The sequence below is a fragment of the Hypanus sabinus genome, chromosome 21 (genome assembly GCF_030144855.1).
Source record: "Hypanus sabinus isolate sHypSab1 chromosome 21, sHypSab1.hap1, whole genome shotgun sequence".
In the NCBI taxonomy this organism is placed as follows: Eukaryota; Metazoa; Chordata; class Chondrichthyes; order Myliobatiformes; family Dasyatidae; genus Hypanus; species Hypanus sabinus.
Window position 1 is genome coordinate 64,674,804 of NC_082726.1, and position 26,159 is coordinate 64,700,962.

Consider the following 26,159-nt stretch of genomic DNA (forward strand, 5'->3'; position numbering starts at 1 on the left):
GGCGAGTCAAAAGGGCAATGTTATGGTAGTCATGGGAGATTTTAACATGCAGGTCGATTGGGAAAATCAGTTTGGTAATGGATCTCAAGAGGATGAGTTAGTTGAATGCCTAAGAGGTGGCTTTTTAGAGCAGTTTGTCATTGAGTCTACTAGGGGATCAGCTATACTGGATTGGGTGTTATGTAATGAACCGGAGAGGATTCAGGAGCTTAAGGTAAAAGAACTCTTGGGCACCGGTGATCATAATATGATTGAGTTCAACTTGAAATCTGATGGGGAGAAAGTAAAGTCTGACGTAGCAGTATCTCAGTGGTGTAAGGGAAATTACAGTGGTTATGAGAGAGGATTTGGCCAGGATAAATTGGAAGGAGCTGCTGGCAGGCAATGTCATGCGTTCCTGGGAAAAATGAGGAAAGTGCATGATAGGCAGGTGTGGGAGGGAGGAGTGTGGGAAAAATGTAAGAAGCTGGTTGATGATAGGTAGAAGTGAAAAAAGGTTAAAGAAGATGGAATCTGATAGGAAAGGACAGTACCTGTGGAATAACAGGAAAGAGTTTGTTGGGTCTGGTGATTTTGCAATTTAAAGTTTCTTCGAAAGTCAAGAATGAGGCTTAAAATTTGTTTATTAACTTTTAGAAGAACAAAGACAAAAAGCAAAGATATTGTGGTTGTCTTATACTGAAAAAACTAGCACAGAATAGATGACAGACATTCCAGTGATTAATGGCTGACACATGCTACAGAGAAGCTTCAAGAAAAATACAGTATCAGCTACACTGCAATTATTGAAAAACTCAATGAACAAGCAAGCATAGGAAAAGTTAAATCACAAAAAAACAAATTTACACTCTTATCCAACAAGGTGGTGAGGGGAAGAGGGGAGTGTGCTTTTCAAGTTAAGTGTTTTATAGTCCAATTGAAACACACATTAGGTTTTGGTTTTTAAGGTCTCCAATCCAAAGATAGATTTATGGGCTGATTATTTTTTCTCGGTTCTGTATTGAATAAAATCTAAAACACATTTTAACTGTACTCAGTGGCCACTTTATTAGGTACACCTGTACACCTGCTCGTTAATGCAAATATCTAATCAGCCAATCATGCGACAGCAATTCAGTGCTTAAAAACATGCAGATACGGTCAAGAGGTTCAGTTGTTATTCAGACCAAATATCAGAGTGGAGTAAAAATGTGATCTAAGTGACTTTGGCCATGAAATGGTTGTTGGTGTCAGTCAGGGTGGTTCGAGTGTCCCAGAAACTGCTGATCTCCTGGGATTTTCACACACAACAATCTCTAGAATTTACAGAGGATGGTGTGGAAAAACAAAAACATATCCAATGAGTGGCAGTTCTGTGGGCGAAAATACCTTGTTAATGAGAGCAATCTGAGGAGAATGACCAGACTGACAGAAAGGTGAATAACCAAGTGGTGTGCTGAAGAGATGCACAACACATCGAACCTTGAAGTGGATGGGCTACAGCAGCAGAAGACCATGAACACACGCTCAGTGGCCATTTTATTGGGTAGAGATGGTGCCTAATAAAGTGGCCACTCAGTGTACATTTTAAATACGTAGCATTAATTATGTAACGGGCCATCATGAGACTTACCACAACTTGGGTATCAAATTGCTTCTCAGTTCGTCAATTAGTCTTGCTGGCAGAAGCAATTATCTTCCTTCCTGTGGATTAGAATGCAACATGAAACCTTTAATGCAATATATTGGAGACTATTTTCTGGATGATATCTGTGCTGAACAATCTGAGTGATGTTATTTCTGAGAAATCATGACATAGTGGTCCTTTAAAAACCTGTCATCTCTGTGAAAAGATGATCAAGTTATTTGCACTGTCCTCCTTTCTCTGCAACACTACCTACCTCCCATTTGCTGTCTTTTGTGCTATTTATTGATATTTTTACGTATTATTATTGTAATTTATAGTATTTTTTTCTGTATTGTTCTTAAAAGAACAAAAGATTACCTTGATTTGTCATGTCTACATCAAAAATTGTACCCATTGAATACTGAAAGACCTAGATAGAGTGGATGTGGACAGGATGTTTCCAATAGTGGGAGAGCTGAGGACGAGAGGGCACAGTGTCAAAACAAAAGAACATACCTCTAGAACAGTTATGTGGAGGAATTTCTTCAGCCAGGTGATGGTGAATCTGTGGAATTCATTACCACAGACCAGCTGTGGAGACCAAGTGGAAGTACTTAAAGGGGAGGTTGAGTAAAGAAGTCAAATATTGTGAAAAGATAGGAGAATGGGGTTGAAATGGATAATAAATCAGCCATGATGGAGAGAGCTTGATGGGCCAAATGGCCTGATTGTGGTCCTATGTCTTACAGTCTTATGGTCTCAGGGAACATTGAAGCAATCAGTATGATGCATTATTTGCATTAATGACCAACATTACACTGTACTGCTGCCACAAAACAAATTTCACAACGTATGTTATTGACTATAAACCTGATCCCGATTATGGACAGCCTGTAAGACTGGTTTCTAATTCAAGAATTCATCTGACCCCCTATTGGGTGTTTTTAGTTAACTGGTTTCCTCCATCCTTCTGGTAAATTCACGCAAGACCATGATGATTTGGAGGAGCTCTCTCTCCTCCTTGCGTTTACTTTTAATTGGCAATTCTCTGAAATCTGCAGACACCAGTCCTCTTGCTGTTGGTGTCAGCAGGAAACTGGAGCGTACTGCACCTGTGTTTTCACCATGCAAACGGTGCGTCAAATTATTTTTGCGCTGTTTCTTTTATATCTTGGTGCTCATTTCCAGTTGAAGTCTTGTCCTTTGGAAAGTTGGGCCACGCTCTTCTGGGTGTGATTTACCCAAGCACAGCTGTCTTTTCTCCAGCATCATTCCATTAGGGCCATAGACAAATACCCAAAGGTTAGTTTGCAGGTTAAATCGGTGGTAAGGAAGGCAAATGCAATGTTAGCATTCAGTTCAACAATATTAGAATATAAGGGCAAGGATGTAATGCTGAGGCTGCATAAGACACTGGTGAGGCCTCGCTTGGAGTATTGTGAGCTGATCTGGTCCCCTTATCTAACATTGGAGAGGGTCCAGAAGAGGTTCACGAGAATGATTCCAGGAATGCAAGTGTTATGTGAACAGATATTGAAGGCTCTGGGCCTGTACTTGATGGTTTAGAAACATAAGGGAGGATCTCATTGATACTTATCAAATGTTGAGAAGACAGACGAGAGAAAATCTGCAGATGCTGGAAATTCAAGCAGAAGGGTCCTGCTGAAGGATCTTGGCCTGAAATGTTGACTGTACTCTGAGTTTCTCCAGCATTTTGTGTGTGTTGAATGTTGAAAGCCCTTGGTAGAGTGGAAGTGAAGAGGATGTTCCCGGTTGTGAGGAAGTCTAAGACCAGAGAGCATAGCCTTAAAATAGAGGGATGTCCGTCTAGAACAAAGATGAGGAGGAATTTCTTTAGCCATAGAGTGGTAATTTTGGAGAATTCATTGCCACAGGCAGCTGTGGAGGCCAGGTCACTGGGTGCATTTAAGGCAGAGGTTGATAGGTTCTTGATCAGTCAGGGCATGAAGGGATACATGGACAAGGCAGGAGATTGGGGCTGAGAGAAAAGTGGATCAGCCATGATGAAATGGCAGAGCAGACTCAATGGACTGATTGGCCTAATTCTGCTCCTATGTCTTATGGTCTTATAATACAGCACAGACACAGGCCTTTCTGCCCAGTGAGTCCATGCTGACCAGGGTGCTCACCATTGTTCAACTTTGCTAGTAGAATCTGATGTTCAGTCAATTTAAAAGGGATCTGAGGGACACTTTCTTCATTGAGTGTGTGGTAGGAGCTGCCAGAGGAAGGTACAGAAACCACCTTGAACGTCACCTAGACATGTAGGATATACTTAATGTGAGGTGGACACCTTGGTCAGCATGGGCAAGTAGGGCTGAAGGGCCTTACCTGTGCTGTATTACTCGATGATTCCATGAAATGGACTTTTAATCACTGCATTTCAGAAGAATGAGAGTGGATCTCATTGAAACGTATCGAATATTGAAAGGTCTAGATGGAGTGGACATGAAGAGGATTTTTCCTATAGTGGAGAGTCTAGGACCAGAGAGCACAGCCTCAAAATATAGCAATGTCTCTCTTTGTGCTTGCCATTGCCTTTTACAGTTTAAGATTGTTCACAGAGCCCATATGTCTAAATCTAAACTATCTCAATTTTACCCTAATATTAGTCCTCTTTGTGATAAATGCAAAAGGGGCGAGGCCTCTCTTATTCATATGTACTGGTTCTGTCCTAGCTTGGAGAAATTTTGGAAAGATGTCTTCATAACTTTATCTTATATTCTGAATCACCACCTAGAACCTAACCCTTTAATTGCTTTGTTTGGTTTTTTGGGTGAGACAGATTTACGTTTGAGTTCGACTAAGTGTCAAATATTATCTTTTGCTTCTCTCCTGGCTAGACGTTTAATCCTCCTTAGATGGAGAGATGTTGCCCCGCCCACGCATGCTCAATGGCTTAATGATATTATGTCCTGCTTAGACCTTGAAAAAATTCATTATTCAGTTCTTAATTCGGATATAAAGTTCCATAAGGTCTGGGGACCTTTTATTGAGTACTTTCAGAACCTTTCTCTTAACTAAGGTTTTTTTTTCGGTCCCTTGCTTTCAGCTCCTTTTTTTTTTGGTAGTAGGCATCAATATCTTCTGTTGCTAAGTGTACTAAGTGTATTTACAGTTCTGGGGGTTTGAATGTCCTGATTTATATTCTCTATATTGTGTTGTAGTTGGTCTGGAGTTTTTTTTTGTTGCGGGGCTTGGGGAGGACACTAACTTCAATTTGGGTGCTTTCTCAATTATCTTTTTTGTATTATATTATTATTGTATGTTTATTTTTGCACTGTATTAATGTTCTTCATTTTGATTCGGGTTTTTTTTCTATCTGTAGCGATGTAGAAAATGCATAAAAAACTAATTTAAAAAAATTAAAAAATATATAGCAATGTCTGTTTAGAACAGAGATGAGGAGTAATTTCCTTAGCCAGAGGGTGGTGAATCTGTGGAATTCATTGCTACAAATGGCTGTGGAGCCAAAGTGATTGGGCATCTTTAAAGGAGAGGTTAATAGGCTCTTGATTAGTGAAACCATCAAAGGTTATGGGGAGAAGGCAGGGAGAAGGGAGTTGAAAGGGATAGTAAATCAGCCATGATAGAATTGTGAAGCAGAGTCGATGGGCTGATGGCCTAATCCCGCTCCTGTGCCTCGTGTTCATTCACTTGGTGGAGGATCTATCTGACAGCCCAGTAAGGAGCTGGCTCCTGTTTGAAGGCAGCTTTCTACCAAATGATTTGTATGTTGCAATCCACTTTTCCATTGGCGAGATAGTTAACAGAAAGCTATGAAACTTACAAGGAATATACAATTTCATTTCTGCACCAGAGGGTTGGGAAAATGTCAATATTCATCAGCTCGTTGATTTATTTGGTTTTGACAATGCCATGCGTAATTATTTTCTTATTGAAACAGTCAGCGTCTTGCTGAGACACAGAGGGCTGTGTAACACCCAATCAAAATAGCCTGCCATTCTGCCGAATAAATAGTGTTCTTTAAAATTGATTTAATAAAATATCTATTAAGGTTTCTGTAGTGAACCAGAGGGGAGAAAATAAATGGTTACTGTAGCATTTGCTGTGTAAGGACTTGAATTGTTGTATAAATCATTTTGAGTCCCTAATGCTTTGATTGCCTTTCAGAACATTTTAACATGAATTTTTTGAACAAGGCTGAACAAGCTCTTTATGACTATTTCATTTAAGTTCAAGTTTACATGTATACAACCAAAGAAAACAACATTCCTCCAGCAAACGGCACACCCGCACATCATATATCACACACAGCACATCAGACAAACTATTACCGTATGTAAGTTAATAAAATACAAAATTTCAAAGTGCATATAAACAGTACAGTTCATGGTAGCACAGTGGTTAACATGATGCTATTACAGCTCAGGTCATCGAAAGTTTGGAGTTCAATCCCAGCGTCCTCTTTAGGAAGTCTGTGTGCATCCTCCCCGTGTAACACAGAGGTTTTCTCTGGGGCTTCCAATTTCTACTCACAGTCCAAAGACATGCCTTGTAGATTACTTGGTGATTGTAATTTCCCTCCATGGTTATGTTAGGGTTAATCAGGGTTGCCAGGTGTTGCTGTGTCAGCGCAGCTTGCTGTCCTAGCAACAAGGCCTTGATGGTGTAGCAAGGTGTTCATTAGCCTCGGAGCCTGAGGGAAGAGGCTGTTACCCAGTCTGGCAGTCCTACTGATGCCCCTGTACCTCCTTCCTGTCAGCAGTGGGTCAAAGGTTGTCGATGGGTGTTTGGGATCGTCAAGAATGCTTTGTCTACAATACTCCCAGTAGATGTTACAAACAGGTGGGAGGGTGATCTTAGTGATCCTTTTAGCAGTTTTTACTGTATCGGAATGAGCATCCAGAGGCTAGGACTATTGAACAGAATACATTGTGCAAATCCTACCATGGTAGTTTAAAAAAACCAAACTCCTGGGGACAATATTCAGGAGAAGACTGAGCTAGTATCAACAATAGAGTCATAGACACTACAGCACAGAAACAGGCCCTTTGGCCCATCAAGTCCATGCTGTAGTATTATTCTGCCATAGCCTTCCAAACCCCTCCCATCCATGTACTTATCTTAACTTCCCTTAGATGTTGAAATCAAACCTGCATCCACCACTTCAACTGGCAGCTCATTCCGTATTCTCACTACCGATTGAGTGAAGAAGTTCTCCCTCATGTTCCCCTGAAATCTTGAATCTTTTACCCTTAACCCATAACATCTAGTTCTAGTCTCACCCAGCCTCAGAGGGAGCTGTTGACAATGGGCTGAACTGAAATTGCCTGAGCAGGTTACACATTTAGCAACAATAAACTGAGAAGTTGAGGTGGCTCATCTGAGAGCACCCTAACTCAACTCAAAGCACATGTACACCCTCCTACCCCTCATTTCATTCCCCCTCACCCCCTCCCCTTATTTATTTAGAGATACAACACAGAAACAGGCCCTTCCACCACAGCGAGTCCCTGCTTCCCAATTACACCCTTGTGAGCAATTAATCTTTGGACTGTGGGAAGAAGCTGGAGCACCCGGAGGAAACTCACGCCGTCATGGGAGAATGTACAAACTCCTTACAGACGGCGACAGCAATTGAACCTGGGTCACTGGGGCTGTGATAGTGTTGTGCTAACCACTACAGTGCCCTGCCATATACATTTCCAACATTTTACATGATCAGTGATCTTGACCTAAGGGGCAGGAGATACTCACTCTTCATTTTCTCTGGCAGTTTCCCTCTCCAGAATGGGATACCGTCACCCCAGAAGCCAAGAACCTCATCAACCAGATGCTAACCATCAATCCAGCCAAGAGGATCACAGCAGCTGAGGCCCTGAAGCATCCATGGGTCTGCGTAAGTACCAATTCCAGCCTGACAATCATAATCAATTGGGCGTTTGTTAGGTTTGTCTGCACTTTACTGTGCCCTTGAGCCCTGAAAAACAAGGCGAATTGGATCATCCTTTTACATCTAACTCAGGAAGTTGTCCACCTCTTAGTTTTACATATTCAATGAAAATATTTTTAATACTTGCAGTAATATTATGAGAGCATATAAGGCATCGGTAAGACCACACCTGAAGTACTGTGAGCAGTTTTGTGCCTCTTATCTAAGAAAGGATGAGCTGGCATTGGAGAGGGTCCAGAGCAAGTTCATGAGAATGATTCTGGGAATGAAAAGGTTAAAGTATCCAGATGTTTAGAAGAATGAGGGGGGAATTTCATTGAGACATATTGAATATTGGAAGGGTTACATAGAGTGGACAAAGAGAGGATATTTCCTGTAGTGGGAGAGTCTACGACCAGAGGGCACAGTCTCAGAATGCCATGCCATCACTTTAGAACAGAGATGAGGAGGAATTTCTTCTTGATATCACATGGAGTGAATCAGATTGGCTGCATACTTACATCTGGGATGCTGGGGAGTTCTTAAGGAGGCCGAGCTGGATCATCGACTTGGCACTTCTCACTGAAGATTGTTACAAATGCCAGTTGTCTGTGGCAATGAATTCCTCAGATTCACCAACCTTTGGCTGGCTGAAAGTTCTGGATACTGTGAAGGCTATGGGCCCAGACAAAATCCCAGCAATAATCCTGAAGACTTGTGCTCCAGAACTTGTCGCATCGCTAGCCAAGCTGTCCCAGTGCAGCTACAACACTGGCATCTACCTGGCAATGTGAAAAATTGTCCAGTTATGTCCTGTACACAAGAAGCAAGACAAGTCCAACCCAGCCAATTACTGCCCTATCAGCCTACTCTCAATCAACAGCAAAGTAATGAAAGGGATCATTAACAGTGCTATCATGCAGCACCTAGTCGACAGAAACCTGCTTACGGATCCCAGTTTGGGTTCTGTCAAGGCCACTGAGCTCCTGACCTCATCACCTCCTTGGTCCAAACATGGACAGAGAGTTAAATACCAGTGGTGAGGTGGAGTGATAGCCCTCGACATCAAGGCAGCATTTGACCGAGTATGGCATCAAAGTGCCCTGGCTAAAATGGAGTCAGTGGGAATCAGGGGGAAATCATGCCTGACACAAAGGAAGATGGTTGTGGTGGCTGGAGGTCAATCATCTCATCCTCAGGACATCACTGCAGGAGTTCCTCCGGGAAGTGCCCTAGGACCAAACATCTTCAGCTGCTTCATCGATGACCTTTCTTCTGTCATAAGGTCAGAGGGGGGATGTTTGCAGATGACTGCACAATGTTCTGCACCATTTGTGACTCCTCAGACAGTGAAGCAGTTCACACACAAATGCAGCAGGATCCAGGCTCGGGCTGACAAGTGGCATTAGATTAGTGGCAATAGTACCAAGTAGCATTCAAGCCACATGAGTGCCAGGCGATGACCATCTCCAACAAGAGAGGCTCTAACCATGGACCCTTGACATTCAGTGGCATCACCATCACTGAATCCCCTACTATCAACATACTAGGGGTTACCATTGACAGGAAACCGAACTGCTCTAGCCATATAAACATTATTGCAGGTCAAAGGCTAGGAATCCTGTGGCACGTAACTCACCTCCTGACTCTCCAAAGCCTGTCCACCATCTACAAGGCCCAGGTCAGGAGTGTAATGGAATACTTGACATTAACCTGGATGAGTGCAGTTCCATCAACACTCAAGAAATTTGACACCATCCGGTACAAGGCAGCCCACTTGATTGGTACCCCTTCCATAAGCATCCAGTCCCTCCATCATCAACGAACAGTTTTAGCAGTGTGTACTATCTACAAGATGCACTGCAACAACACACCAAAGTTCCTAAGGCAGCACCTTCCAGACCCACGACCACTACCATCTAGAAGGACGAGAACAGCAGATACCTGGGAGCACCCCCACTTGGAAATCCACCTCCAAAGGGCCTGTACTGTGCTGTAATGTTCTGTGCTCTAAAAGGTGAATAAGTGGTGACAAATAGGTGTGAAATTGTTCCATAACTGTCCCACCAAACACTATGTTATATAAATATCCTTTATATAACAATCTATATATAATTTATATAATTCATAAGATAATTATAACATTTTTATATAATGAATACTGAGCTGAACAGAAGTATGCCTTTTGATTTCATGTTTTCACTCGTTTTACCCTCGCCGTTTTGCGCAATTTGTTTTTTGCGCTTGGAGAAGGGGAGGGGCCATTTGATGTCCTTCTTAAACAGGTTGCTTCCATGGTTCTTTGTTCTATGGCTGTCTGTGGGGAAGAGGAGTTTCAGGATTGTATGCTGAATACTTACTTTGATAGTAAATATACTTTGAATATTGAATTGGAATTTATACAAGTTAATAAATAAAAGTGACTCTTTTTCTGATCATATAATGCTGAACTTACCACTTTCTCTTTCAGCAACGTTCAACCGTAGCATCAATGATGCACCGTCAAGAAACAGTGGAGTGTTTGAGGAAGTTCAATGCCAGGCGAAAGCTCAAGGTACGGTTTACTCGTATTGACACTCCACAAATTCCTCTTCCACAGTAGATCAGGGTTTCTCTACTGCTCTCTTGTGAGATCCCACATGTGGGGATGACACTTAATAGCCTGACCTAGAGATCAGAGATTTTAATTTATTATCAAAGTACATATATGTCACCATATACTTCCCTGAGATACATTTTCTTGCAGGCATTTGTAGTAAATGGACAGAAATGCTATAGAATCAAAGAAAAAACGCACACAACAGAGACAGACAAGCAACCAATGTGTAGAAGACAGCAAATTCTGTAAATACAAAAATAAAAAAGTAATAATGATGATAGTCACTACTTTCCTATGATAATGCCTCTTGTAAATGTGCTCAGTGGTGGGGAAGGCTTTACCTGTGACGGACTGGGCTGATCTAGGGATTGAACAGCCCAGTCTATCAGTCTGTTAGCTGACAATTAACTTTGTTTGATGTATCTCCTGTGCCTGTGTATTTGGCCCTCTGCATTATTATACTGTTTCATCAGAGAGCATTAACAAATAGGCTGAAGAACACAAGAACCTGGTAATCCAGAGTAACACATACAAAATCCTGGAGGAACTCTGCGGATCAGGTGGCATCTTTGGAAAAGAACAAATAGTTGACATTTTTGGCCAAGACTATTCTTCAGGACTGGAAAGGAAGGGGGAAGAAGCCAGAATAAGAAGGTCGGGGAGGGGGGAGGAGCACTGTCCTTCTCTCCAGCAGGTGATAGATGAAACTTCCTCCTTCCCTTTCTCCAATTGTCCACTCTCCTCTCCTATCCAATTTGTTCTTCTTCAGCCCTTTACCTTTTCCACCTATCACCTCCCAGCTTCTTACTTCACCCCCGCCTTCCCCACCCACCTACCTTCCCATCACCTGGTCTCACCTATCACCTGCCAGCTTGTACTCTTTCCTCTCCCCTCACCTTTGTCTTCCCTCTTCCTTTCCAGTCCTGATGTTAAGGGTTTGAAATTCCATAACCAGTGAAGGGTCATCAATAAGGAAATGTGAGTTGTTTTATTTTACAAATTCTGTTCAATAATTCCCTTTTTAAACATTTTCAAATCCCTTTTTTACCTCCCTCCACCCTGATCTTGTATTCTCGTCTTGTCTTGTCCTTACAAATTAACCGCATTCTAACTTCACCTCCCAGATTTTAATTGCAACAGAACTAAGAACCTTATGTTCAAAAGCCCTGGTCTCAGGGTCTCCATTTCCCTTCCCTCTCTCTCCTTTTAAAACACTCCTTAGAGCTTTGAACTTCACACATCAAACGAACATCTGCTAATGAAAACTGTTGGGCTTTTTCACTTCTGTTTTGGGATGTTTTGCGATGTTAAAAGATTTAAATAATTGGAAGGAGGTGTGGTTACATGATCTTGTCCAGCATATGAAGTGTTCATGAAAAGTGTTCAGAATGTAATGGGGAAAACTGCTGCACCACATGAAGCATTCTCTCAAAAACAACAAGAAGTCATGACTGATTTCTGCTGGTGTGGAATCTTAGTGACATGGTTGGCAGCATGTCTGCAAATCCTTGAGTCTGCTGGAGGACAAAGTTGTCCTGGCCTGGGGTTAGAGGACTATGCATGTGGGTGGGAGGAACATCTTGCTGCTGTTGTTTTCTTGCTCGTTGTGTTGTGTGTTGTTCTGCCGAGGACTGTGTGCATTCTGTGGTGTTGCCAGAATGTGTGCCGACAGCTTCGGGCTGCCCCCAGCGCATCCTTAATGTGCGTTGGTTGTTAACACAAATGACGCATTTCACTGTGTTTCCATGTACATGTGATAAATAAATCTGAATCTGGATTCTGGTTCTGCGGGGAGTTAGAGAGAAATCTCTGGCCTCCTGGTTATTCAGTGAGTCCACAAAATATAGTGTGAATGTTGTGTATGTAAAGAGGGAGGGTAGACAGTGCCTGAGAGAGTGGTTCAAGCTGAGTCACTAACAGTATTTATGTACCTAGATGAGCAGTTGAAACTGTCACCCTTAGGGAACAGTGATCACAATATGATCGAGTTCACTTTGGAATCTGAGAAGGAGAAACCAAATTCCAATATTTCAGTATTTCAGTGGAATAAAGGAAATTACAATGGCATGAGAGGGGAACTGACCAGGTTTGACTGGAAAGGGACACTAGCAGGAAGGACAGCAGAGCAGCAATGGCTGGAGTTTCTGTGAAAAATGAGGGAAGTAAGAAGAAATTTTCAAATGGAAGAAGGACACTACCAATACTGACAAGTGAAGTCAGAGCCAAATTAAAAGCAAAAGATAGGGCATACAAGGAAGCCAAAAATAGTGGGAAGAAAGAGGTTTGGGAAGCTTTTAAAAACTTGCAGAAGGAAACTAAGAAGTTCATTAGGAAGGAAGAGATGAATTATGAAAGGGAGCTGAAAGGAAGAAGATACTAAAAGCTTTTTTAAGTATATAAAGGGTAAAAGAGAGTTGGGGGTAGATATAGAACCAATAGAAAATGACGCCGGAGACATTGTAATGAGAGATGCAGAGATGGCAGAGGATCTGAATGCATATTTTGCATCAGTCTTCACGGTGGAAGACATCTGCAGTATAGCAGACATTCAAGAGTGTCAGGGAAGTGAAGTATGTGCAGTGAAAATTACGACTGAGAAGGTGCTCAGGAAGCTTAATGGTCTGAGGGTGGATAAATCTCCTGGACCTGATGGACTGCACCCTTGGGTCCTGAAGGAAGTAGCTGGAGAGATTGTGGAGGCATTAACGATGATCTTTCAAGAGTCAATAGATTCTGGCATTGCATTGAATAACTGGAAAATTGCAAATGTTTCTCTGCTATTTAAGAAGGGTGGGAGGCAGCAGAAAGGAAACTATAGACTAGTTGGCCTGACATCAGTGCTTGGGAAGTTGTTGGAATCAATTGTTAGGGATAAGATTACAAGTACCTGGAGGCACATAGGCCAAAGCCAGAATGGTTTCCTGAAAGGAAAATTCTGCCTGACCAACCTACTGCAATTTTTTGAGGAAATTGCAAGCTGGATAGACAAAGGAGATACAGTAGATGAGGTGTACTTGGATTTTCAGAAGGCCTTTGACAAGGTGCCGCACATGAGGCTGCTTAGCAAGATAAGAGCCCATGGAATTACAGGGCAGTTACTAACATGGGTGGAGCATTGGCTGGTTGGCAGAAAGCAGAGAGTGGGAATAAAGGGATCTTATTCTGGCTGGCTGCCGGTTACCAGTGGAGTTCCACAGGGGTCGGTGTTGGGCTGCTGCTTTTTATGATGTATGTCATTGACTTGGACTATGGGATTCATGAATTTGTATTAAATTTGCTGATGAAACAACAGTAGGGAGTCAGCTGGAGACGCTCATGGAGTGAGTACTGTTTTGGATTCGCTCCATAACCTTTACTTTTTTTAACCTTTGATCACCCTTATTCAGCTTATTTTTACCTATACCGAAAGTTTCTTTGTTAATTTTTTTTTGGATTTACTGCTAAGAGTTTGTTGTGAACTTTTGAAGATATGCAAACAGAAATGTCTCTCAGGTCTAAGGGACAGGATCCCGGACGCAATCCGAACGGTAACGGAAAAAAGCAGGCTCCGCCACAACAAACTCAATTAACTTTTGAATTGTTTATGGAGGTTTTGGATAAAAAATTTGCTGAACTACAACAATTTTTTAAAGAAGATATAAAGGCTTTTCAAGAGTACATGGTTAAGACGGATTTAGTAATTAAACAGCAACAAGATCTTATTGCGTCTCTGCAAGAAGAAGCTCGGAAGCAAGATTTGACTATTGAAAAACTGCAACAGGATTTAATTTCGACCATTAAGCTGATGGAAGCCCTTAAAGCCAAGAGTGACGATTTTGAGAATCGGTCCAGAAGACAGAACTTACGTATACTTGGTCTTCCAGACGGCATAGAAAAAGATGACCCTTCGAAATATTTTGCTCAACCTTTAAAAGAAGCGTTTCCGACGATTTTCCTGAATAACCCTCCTTTATTGGATCGGGCACATAGAATTTGGCGTCGATCACCAAGTGTTACAGACAAACCTTCGGTGGTAATTGTCCGGTTCCATTATGTACATGACAAAGAACAACTTATAAGAGCAGCTCATCGAGCAGGAATGATTAAATTCAAAGAATTTTGCTTCCGCCTGGTCGAAGACTTTAGTCCTGACCTTTTAAAAAGAAGGCTTCTTTTTAAACCGTTGATGGCTGAATGTTATGAGAAAAATCTGAAACCTGAACTTCTATATCCTGCGAAGCTCCAAATTTCTCCGTCGAATGCTCCACGACAGGTTTTCATTTCAACTTCAGAAGCGAGAAAATATCTGGAGGAGAACTTCCCTACTGCTACAGACACCAGTCTCTAATAAATGAACAATTCTGATCGTGTAAGATGGTTCTCGATCTCTTAAACCAGAATTAAAATCTGGTTATTGGTGTAGGTTCATCCTTTACTTTATACTTAAGTTAAAGTGTGTTTGCGTCATATTAATTGTTTTGCCTTATACACTTTAATCATTTAACTACATACTTGTCCATTAACTTTGTTCCTTCGAAGGTATATTTTTAATTCTTTGAGGGTGAATTTTTCTTTGATTAAGGTGGTGGTATTTTGAAAAAGATTTTTGGTTTTGCTTAAGATGGCGTTATGTTTTTATTTTTTTCGTCTCTTCCCTACAATGCATCACTTATCATAGCTTAAATATTTTTTGTTTTGTCTGGGCTAGAGCCCGATTTATAATTTTTTTTAGTGATTATATTTTTATTCTTTTTACAACTAACTATACTTAGAAATTTGGTTTTTATTATAGCGATTTTAATTTTTAAAGTTGGGGTGATTCTTTTATATATATCCTTTATATATGGAGTGTTCTTCAGCTGACATGGGGGTAGGATTAGTTTTTCCCTTTTTAAGTCATATTTTGGCTTTTTCTCTTTTTCTTTGGGGGTGGGGGGATGGTCTGTTTTCTAATTCTATTTTTTTTTGTACCAGTTTATGTTAGTTTTTTTAGTTGGGCTGTTTTTGAACTTCAAATATGTCTGTGTTGTCATCACTTCCGGGTCTTCTCATTACTTTTGTTCCTCTTCCGGGTGCATGAGTTTAGAAGTTGGTTAACCCTTTCTATACCAAAGGGTTGATTTTAGAATTATGGCTCAGACCATTAATTTTGTGTCTTGGAATACTAATGGTTTAAATCATCCAATTAAACGAAAGAAGATTTTCAAAGTATTCCAAAGACTTAATGCTCATATCATTTTTGTACAAGAAACTCATGTGAGGAAGGAGGACAAATTTCGTTTTTTTAGATTTTGGCAAGGTCAACAGTATCATGCAAATTCGAATGCTAAAGTAAAAGGAGTTTCAATTTTTATTGACTCCTCTATTTCATTTGTTCAACATGATATTTTTTCAGATCCGAATGGCAGATTTTTGTTAATTACGGGTTTACTTTGTAATAAAAAGGTTGCTTTGGTTAATGTTTATGCTCCAAATGTGGATTGTCCTGACTTTTTTAAGTCTTTATTTACTTCTTTACCCAATCTAAACGAATATAAGTTAATAATGGGTGGTGACTTTAATTGTTGTTTAAATCCTCCGATGGATAAATCTTTATCTATTCAGACTTTACCTAATAAGTCGGCCACTTGTATTAACTCTTTTTTGACTGACAATGGAGTTTTTGATATTTGGAGATTCCGGCATCCTAATGACAAAGAGTTTTCTTTTTTCTCACATGTTTATCACTTTTATTCGAGAATTGATTATTTTTTTGTAGACTCTTGTTTTATTCCATTGGTAATCGGTTGTAACTATGATATTATAGCTATCTCTGATCATGCTCCATTATTACTTTCTATGAAATTTACGAATACAGCTTCTAATGCTAAACAATGGCGATTTGACTCTACCTTGTTGCAAGACTCTGACTTTATAAAATTTATGGAGGAGCAGATCGACTTCTTCTTTTCAACTAATTCTACAGATGATATTTCCTGCGGAACAGTTTGGGACACTTTTAAAGTGTATATACGTGGACTGATTATTTCTTATTCTGTTGGTTTGAGGAAACATACTAAGATGGAAACTCTTTTATTGGTTAATAAAATTAAAGAGATTGATAAGAAATATTCGATTGCTCCTATTAAGGAGCTTTACAAACAAAGGGTTGAACTTCAAATGGAACATAGTTTATTACTTACATCCTCGATTGAAAATCAATTAATGAAAACTAAATCTGATTTTTATATACATAGTGATAAATCTGGTAAACTGTTAGCTAGTCAATTGAAGGATGCTTTGGTTAAACGTCAAATCACTAAGATTGGTCAGCAGAATGGGAATCTGACAGTTAATCATGATGAGATAAATAAGGCATTTCAAGATTTCTATACCTCCCTGTATCAATCTGAATTTCCTCAAGATCATAATACCATGTCTGATTTTCTTGGGAAATTAAATTTTCCAAGATTATCATCTGATGATCTTATGATATTGGATACTCCTATTACAGATGTAGAAATTAAGGGGGCTACTTCCTCAATGAATTCTGGGAAAGCACCGGGTCCAGATGGTTATACAGTTGAATTTTTAAAAAAATTTTCCGCTACTCTTTCCCCTTGGTTAGGTAAGGTTTTTGAGAAAGCCATTAGATTGGGGGATTTGCCACAATCTTTTTATAGAGCTTCCATTTCTCTAATATTGAAGAAAGATAAAGACCCTACTAACTGTGCTTCTTATAGACCTATATCTTTATTGAATGTAGACTCCAAGATTTTTTCCAAGTTACTGGCATCTAGATTGGAGAAGGTATTACCCAAAATTATTTCAGATGATCAAACTGGTTTTATTAAAAATTGTTATTCTTTTTTTAACATTAGGAGATTGTTGAATATTGTTTATACTCCCTCACATGACACTTCAGAATGCGTGATTTCATTAGATGCGGAGAAAGCATTTGATAGAGTTGAATGGCCTTACTTATTTAATGTGTTGGAGAAGTTTAATTTTAGTCCGATATTTATATCATGGATCAAATTGATTTATCATACTCCAGTAGCCTCAGTGTTTACCAATAATCAAAGATCTCCCTTTTTTCACCTATTTCGGGGCACTAGACAAGGATGTCCTCTTAGTCCATTACTATTTAACATTGCCTTAGAACCTTTGGCAATTGCCATCAGACAATCACAGGATATTTTGGGTATTAATCGTGGGACAGATATTCATAAGTTATCTTTGTATGCAGATGATTTATTACTATTCATTTCTAACCCGGAGAAATCCATTCCAGCAGTTTTATCATTATTGGCTCAATTTAGTGAGTTTTCTGGGTATGTTAAATCTTAATAAAAGTGAATTGTTTCCGTTGAATAAACGGGTCCCAACTTATGGAAATTTACCTTTTAAATTAGTTAATGACTCTTTTACTTATTTAGGGATCAAAATCACAAAAAACCATAAAGATTTATTTAGATTTAATTTTTTACCCTTAATTGATCAGATTAAAGGTTTGTTTACTAAGTGGTCACCTTTATCTTTATCCCTAATAGGTAGGATTAATGCTATTAAGATGGTTATTTTACCTAAGTTTTTATATATTTTTCAAGCGATACCAATTTTTATCCCGAAATCTTTTTTTACTAATGTTGACTCTAAAATTTCTTCATATATATGGCAGAATAAAAATCCCAGGTTAGGTAAAACATATTTACAGAAGACCAAAAAGGAAGGCGGGTTAGCATTACCTAATTTCAGATTTTACTATTGGGCAGTTAATATTAGATATTTGTTATGTTGGTTGAAAGATGGGGGTGGATCTTTTGGCCCTTGTTGGGTGAGTTTAGAAACTAAATCAGTATCAGCTTATGTTCTGGGTTCTATTTTAGGGACTTCTCTCCCTTTTGCTCTTTCTAAATTGCCGAAACGAGTTGACAACCCGATAGTTAAACATACTTTGCGTATATGGTTTCAATTTCGGAGATTTTTTGGGTTGACTCAATTCGTTTTAAATAGTCCTATTGTATCTAATTGTTTTTTTCACCCTTCCATTATAGATCAAGCTTATTCGGCTTGAAAAACTAAGGGACTACTAAGATTTTCTGATTTATTTTTAGACAATTGTTTCATGTCTTTTGAGCAATTATCCAACAAATATAACTTGCCGAGATTTCATTTTTTTAGATATTTACAGATTAGACATTTTTTAAGTTCTGTACTCTCTACGTTTCCAAATTTTGTGCCTTCAGATATTTTGGAGAGTTTATTTGAATTAGACCCTTTTCAAAAAGGGCTTATTTCAAAACTTTATAATATAATTATGAAGATATGTTCAGAGCCTCTTTATAAGACTAAAAAGGATTGGGAAAGAGAGCTTAGTCTTAGTATTTCTAGTGAGAATTGGGATAGAATTCTTCAATTAGTTAATACATCATTGTTATGTGCCAAACATTCATTAATACAATTTAAGGTCGTACATAGGGCCCATATGTCCAAGGATAAATGAGCTCATTTTTACTCTCATATTAGTCCTATTTGTGATAGATGTCATTCTGAAATTGCGTCTTTAACTCATATGTTTTGGTCGTGTTCATTTTTGGAGAAATATTGGAAAGATATTTTTGATATTATTTCTGCGGTTTTGAATATCGATTTACAACCTCATCCTATTACCGCAATTTTTGGTTTACCAATGTTAGACTCACTGCATTTATCTTCTTCTGCCCGTCGAATGATTGCATTTCTAACTCTGATGGCTAGAAGATCTATATTGTTGAATTGGAAAGAAATTGATCCTCCCACAGTATTTAATTGGTTCTCTCAAACTATGTTATGTTTAAATTTAGAAAAAATTAGAAGTGGTACTTTTGAGACTTCTATTAAATTTGAAAAGTTATGGAGACCATTTATTCAACATTTTCATATGATGTAATATGACCCTGTGCCAAGTTCATTTGATTTCCCAGCTTTTAGCTTATGTATTTTGAGAGGACCAGAAGTGACGGCATTGATGAATACTTATTTTTGTGAGATATTATAAACAGCCCCCTTTTTTTTCTCTTTTTTTGCTTCTTTTTTCTTCTATATTACTTATTAGTTATAGTTATTAGATTAGATTAGCTAGTTTTGCATTATATAAATTTTTTTTGTTTTTTTCTTTCTTTTTTCTGTTTTCTTTATATCATACATTATAAAATATTTAGACTTACTATGTTCATACATATATTTTATGGCTTATGTCTTGGTAAACTCATTTATATTGTAACTATTATGTATGTTTTTTTCATATGTAATGGAATTTGTATGTTGGTAATTTCTTTATCAATATATCATTTGTATTCTGTCCATATTACTAATATTAATAAAATGATTTAGAAAGAAAAGAAAGAAACAACAGTAGGTGGAGGAGTGGATAGTGTTGAGGAAACAGCGAGACTTGGATAGTTTAAGGGAATGGGCAAAGAAGTGGTAAATGAAATTCAATGTTGGAAAGTGTACGGTCATGCATTTTGGTGGAAGAAATAAATGGGCAGACTAATTATTTAAATGGGGAGAGAATTCAAAATGCAGAGATACAAAGGGTCTTAGGAGTCCTTGTGCAGGATACCCTAAAGGTAATCTCCAGGATGAGTCGGTGGTGCAGAAGGCCAATGCAATGTTGGCATTCATTTCTAGAAGTATAGGATATAAAAGCAGAGATGTGATGTTGAGGCTCTATAAGGCATTCGTGAGACCACACTTGGAGTATTATATGCAGTTTTGGGCTCCTTATTTTAGAAAGCCTATATTGATATTGGAGAGGGTTCAGAGAAGATTCACGAGAATGATTCCAAGAATGAAAGGGTTATTGTATGAGGAACATCTGGCAGTTCTTGGGTTGTATTTCTTGGAGTTCAGGAGAATGAGGGGGGATCTAATAGAAACATTCCAAATATTAAAAGGCCTGAACAGATTAGATATGACAAATTTATTTCCCATGGTAGCGAAGTCTAGGACAAGCGAGCACGACTTCAGGATTGAAGGACGTCCATTTAGAAGAGAGAAATGGAGAAATTACTTAGTCGGAGGGTTGTAAATCTGTGAGCATCTGTGGAGGCCAAGTCAGTGGGTGCATTTAAGGCAGAGATAGATAGGTTCTTGATTAGCCAGGTAGGGGCATCAGAGGGTATGTGGAGAAGGCAGGGAAGTGGGGATGAGTGGAAGAATTGGATCAGCCCATGATTATATGGCGGAGCAGACTCGATGGACGGAATAGCCTGCTTCTGCTCCTTTATCTTATGGTCTCAGCACAGAGAACTATTCAAGATTCAAGACTCAAGATCATTCAATATCATTTCCAGTACACTAGTGTAAACAAGAACAAAATCATTGTTACTCCAGATCCGACGAAGCACAAAAATAATAAGATAAAGAACACAATAATAAAAAAACACAATAAATATAAATATATAACATAACTTATATATGTAGTTTGACTATATGTCCACAAAGTGACACTAGGCCAGGGTTTCCCAACCATTTTTATGCCATGGACTAATGGGGTCTGCAGACCCCAGGTTGAGGACTCCTGTGCTAGGCACAGAAGTATCTATACATCAGGTGACTGACAGGAAATGATAAAGTAGTGGTGTCTGGGAATGTGGGGAGTGGAGAGCTGGGTTAGTGGGTGGAGATGTTGATCAGCTTTACTACTTGGGGAAAGTAACTGTTTTTGAATCTGGTTGTCCTGACATGGATGCTACGTAGCCTCCTCCCTGATGGGTGTGGGACAAACAGTCCATGAGCGGAATGGTTGGGCTGCTCCATGATGTAACTGGCCTTTTTTCTGACAACTTTCTGGATATATGGATCAAGTGCTGAGTGGTGACATTAATACAGAGAGATGCCCACTGGTCAACATAGATAAATTGGACTGAGTGGCCTGTTTCTTTGCTGTACAATTCCACAAGTATGTAGAATGGTCTGACCAGGATGAAAAAGAGTTCTCCACGTAGCCAATTTGGTAATCATTTGGAAGGAGATCTATGTGGATATGAGGCTGGTTTAGAGCAGGCATTTTATGTTACCTACGCTGTGTGGATTTTGATGACAGGTCTGGAATTGTAAGATACTAGGCAATTAGACTAACTAAATACACCATCAGGCCAGAATTAATTCTTTGCGCTGGATGCAATCATCTGTGAGACTTGAGACGCCAGAATTAATAGCTGTGTATATCACAGTGAGGAAGATTAATTCAGGTGTATTTTTCAATAATAGACATAATTAAAATTTGCAAAGGGCTCCTGCTTGGAATTTTGTTGCTGTCCTGACAGGAGGAGAGAAGCTTGTGTTTAGTGATGTTCACTCAAGGCATCTCAAAACATTTGACAAGCAGTGAAGGTTGGTCACAGAAAGCAGGGACCACAAGACAGAGGAGCAGACTTGGTGCATTTAACCCATCGAGTCTGTTGCACCGTTCCATCATGAGGCCCTCAGTTGATCCAGGTGGACTACAGATATTGCATCCTTGATGCCTACGTTGTCGCCATCAGTCAAATTGCAAGCTAGAGCAGTACAATACGGGGAGCAAGCAGTTGCCCACTCAGCTGTTGAATCCAAAGGAACTGCACAGACCGATACAGTTTGGCACCAGTGGCATCCCAGGAGTTGCCACTCAGCACTGACTCAATGTAGGACTTCTTGAATTTTTCTCCTGGGATTTACTCCCAAAGCCTTCCCCATGTTGCAACAAGGCAACAGAGGCCTGAAATCTGATTATTTTTCTTTTCCTTGATGAGCTACCATCCACGGCTGACAAGCACCATCTACCCGAAATGATTGGTTTTAAGGCACCAGTAACCCGACAGGCCCCTTCTCCTGTCAGTAAAACATGGTTCTGCCGGAGCTTAGGAGCTGAGCCACACACATGTGAAGTCCAGGAGCTGGACTTGGTTGTCAGAGGCTGTTTGAGACACGTGCCTTTGGGAGCATCTAACAGGTAGTGGGTGCTTATTCCCACTACAATAAACCGCCCCCCCCCCGCTCCCAGTCATTAACCATCATTCTAAATATGGCTAATTTATTATCCCTCTGAATTCCATTCTCCTGCTTTCTCCTCATAACCTTTGACAGCCTTACTTGTCAAGAACCTATCAACCTCTACTTTAAGTCTACCCAATAATTTGGTCTCCACAGACATCTGTGACATTGAATTCACCATCCAAGAAATTCTTCCTCATCTCTGTTCTATAGGAACATTCCTGTACTCTGAGGCCGTGCGCTGTGGTCCTAGGCTCTCCCACTATTGGAATCATCCTCTCCACGTCCACTCTATCTAGGTCTTTCAAAATTTGATAGGTTTCAATGAGATACCCCCTCATTCTTCTAAACATCAGTGAATACAAGTCTAAGGTCATTAAACTCCCTGATACATTAACCATTTCATTGCCAAGATCATTCTCATGAACCTCCTCTGGACCCAACCTAATGCAAGCAAACCCTTTCTTATATAAGGGGCCCGAAACTGCTCACAGTACTCCAAATGTATTGTGGATTATCTGGCCAATATCCTATAAAACCTCAGCCTTGCATCCTTGCTTTTATATTCTAGTCCTCTTGAAATGAATGCTAACATTGCACTTGCCTTCCTTCCTACTGACTCTACCTGTAAGCTAATCTTTAGGGAATCCTGCTGAAGGTATTCCAAGTCCCTTTGTGCTTCCTATTTCTGAATTCACTCTCCATTCAGTAAATAACCTACACCTCTATTCCTCCTATTAAAGTCCGTAACTTTGCGCTTCCCTTCAGTGGTTGCTCTCTGAGTCAATTTGTTTCTTCTTATTAATGTTTCACGTCTCTCTGAAGGTAAATTAAGGATTCCCTAAAGCAGGGGTTCCCAGCCTAGGCTCCACAGACCTCTCAGTTAATGGTCAGGGTCCATGGCATAAAAATATTGGGAACCCTGCCCTAAAGGATTCCAGATTTTCCTGGTCAGGCCCTGGAGATAGGTCTACCTTCACACCTTTCAGGCAAAGAGCACCACCTCCATCTTCTAAAAGATGCTGTTTCCCCTGGTATAGCTGCTCCTCAGTACTACACATTCCAACTGACCTATTATTGGAAAGTGGGGTTAGACTGGGCACCACGTTTTAGACTAACACAACAGATTGAATGTCCTCCTCTTTTGAGAAAAGTTTTCTCTCAATCAGTGAACTGGTATATAACTTGAGGTTATGTGCTCATGTCTTAGGACTGAAATTTGAATCTCAATCCATAATTTTTTTTTTATTTAGGGACGCAGCACAGTAACAGGGCCTTCCAGTCCATGGTCCTCGCTGCCCAATCACACCCATGTGACCAATTAACCTACTAACCCGTACATCTTTGGAAAGTGGGAGGAAATCAGAGCACCCACGCAGTTATGGGGGAGAATGTACAAATTCCTCATAGACAGCAGCAGGAATTGAAGCCGTCTTGTGGGTACTGTAATAGTCTTGGGTCCACTGTGCTGCCATGCCACCTGATCTTCTGACTCAGATTGTGCATCAAATGATTGGCAAGAAGTGGAAGCCCCACTTATCTACGTAATAAGCTCCAGTCCATTCATAACTGCCTGATGACAATGTGGGCCATGCTTTTTATTTGGTTAAGATCTTCCAAATGGTTTCTTAGGATAATAAGCAGCTCAAGAACTTGAGTAATTAGTGTGACAAGTCCATTTTTACTTAATGCTTTTTTTTGTTAAGCTTCATTCAGATTTCAGATTCAGATTCAGTTTATTGTCATTTAGAAACCACAAATGCAATGCAGTTAAGAAATAAGACAAAAAGCATATGACAAAATAGACTACACCAGAAAATCCACATGACGTTTGGCAATCCCCAATCCAGAGTCCAGAGAGGCTGCTGCATATTAATATCGCGCTACCGTCTTAGCGCGTTCCCCGGAAAGGAGCTCCAAATCAATCAGACAAAACAAGACTAAAAACTAAAGCTACAAGACCTGCACAAAACCACATAGTTACAACAGTGCAAACAATAGCATAACTGATTTAAAAATACAGACCATGGGCACAGTAAAAATAGTCCAAAGATGTTAAAGGACTATAAGTTCAAAAGAAATCACCACACAGTTTCCACAAGTCCCCAGGGTCCCGACAGAATCGCCATCCCACACCGGCAGCAGAAGGGAATACCCTTGCTATGGACTTCCATGGCGCCGCCCGACTCAGCCTCACAGACACAGCACACACCGAAAGCAACATGACTGCAGTGGACTCCGAGTCCGTCGAACCTCCGAGCCAATGACCATCCCCTCCATCACAGCTTCTCCGAGCACCATCCTCTGCGGAGCGTATTAAGACGGCCCCGCCAACGGCCATCGGCAACGCAACCCCGAGGACTGGGGGCCTGTTCTTCCCAGCAGAGTCCCGGACCTCACAGCAGCAGCAGCAATGAAGAAGGTCTTCCTGGAGATTTCCTGATGTTCCTCCATGCTCCCACGTCCGTTTTCAATCAATTGAAAACAATTGAAAAAATCAATTGAATCGCACGGCACCCCACTTCACAAATAACAGATAATCAGCTCTGGAGTGGCCGCTGCAAGCTGCCTTTGATGAATTACCTCAACGTTATGAAAGACTCGCAGATCCCCTGCAAGCACTGGTGTTGCCCTGAGATAAACCAACACTCCAGACTGGAGTTACTGAACTAGGAATGTCTTCAGCAGTTTAATTAATAGTATTGGTACCAATTTATTGTGGGCACATCAGAACTGGGTTTATTCTCACTGACATGTTCAATGGATTACAGTTAATTGGGCCATCGGTTAAATGGGGCAGCCATTTAGTTGGGATAACTCTTAAAGAAAGCAAACTAATCAAGAAAATAAACAAGATTCTGTAATTTATTTGGGCCACTATGCCACTTAGTTGGGCCAGGAGATTGTTGCCGAATAGTTTCTAACTAACGTCAGTCACATGCACTTCTGAGCCATTAAACACTAGACCAGGGGTGGGCAAACTTTTTGACTTGTGGGCCACAAAGGGTTCTAAAATTTGACAGGGGGGCCACACCAGGAGCAGATGGACGGAGTGTTTTGGTAATACACCTCATAAGAGAAAATAAAATATCATGGGATATGTAGAAAACATGCACTTTAATTTCAATTGAAAATGAACAAATGCATTACAACAAAATATCTGTCTTTGAAGTCCCATGGTATTTCGCTATTTATTGAAATGACTTTTAAAACACTGAAAATTAAATGAATAAAATACAGCTTTTTTTAATAGTAACTGTTATTATTTTAAAGCACTGAAAATTCTGTTATCCTTCAAGATATTATCATCATCACTCTCCTCCTGACTGTCTTTATTTCAAAAACGGTAGGAGATGCAGGTCTACTTGTCCTGCTCCTTCTTATTCAATTGTCTGCTTTGCCACAACTCAACAACGACCAGCACAATGACAGAACAGTGAGAGCGCACCAGTATGCGGAGCGCGTTATTTGATCTGGAGCGCATTTTTTATTTTGAGAACGTACGTGCACCTGCGCGCTACTCATGTCCATCACTAAACAGAAATGACATGTAACATGTAAGGCTTATTGAAAAAAATATTTTCAAATGCATTTTTACATAACACAACAAAGAAACTTATTTTTAATTTCAGTGGCAACAGTGTTGTTGGTCTCCCTTTTTAGCCAGCACATCAAAGTCTGGATTTAGTTTTGTTGTGGCGATTCTCAGGATGGATCTGAGGTGTTGGTCAGTTAACTTGGATCTGTGGCTGGCTTTGTTGATGTTTATGACGCTGAACGCCTGTTCACACAAATAGGTCGAGCCGAACAAAGAGTAAAGCGCAAATGTGGAGTAATACGCTGCACCTCAACAAAGGTCAATGTATATAGAGTGCGTCATCTATTGGGAAAACGCCAGAATTGCGGGGAAAAAACGTTAACAAGGTTTATTAATATAATTTCATCAAGTTCTGTGGGCCGGATTAAAAAGTTTAACGGGCCGCATATGGCCCCCGGGCCGTAGTTTGCCCATGCCTGCACTAGACTGTCCTTAAAGCAACCAGCTGTGTCAGTTGGGC

General features: G+C 40.1%; 1 protein-coding gene across 2 annotated transcripts in view; it reads left to right on the forward strand.

The window, feature by feature from the left end:
* Positions 1–26,159, forward strand: part of camk2g2 (calcium/calmodulin-dependent protein kinase (CaM kinase) II gamma 2) — a 468,766-nt gene that overhangs the window by 344,925 nt on the left and 97,682 nt on the right. For both annotated transcript variants that reach the window (XM_059946757.1, XM_059946756.1), the window contains exons 10-11: positions 7,368–7,490; positions 9,994–10,077. In XM_059946757.1, coding sequence (XP_059802740.1) covers positions 7,368–7,490; positions 9,994–10,077 — 207 coding nt within the window. The remainder of the gene's footprint in view (positions 1–7,367; positions 7,491–9,993; positions 10,078–26,159) is intronic.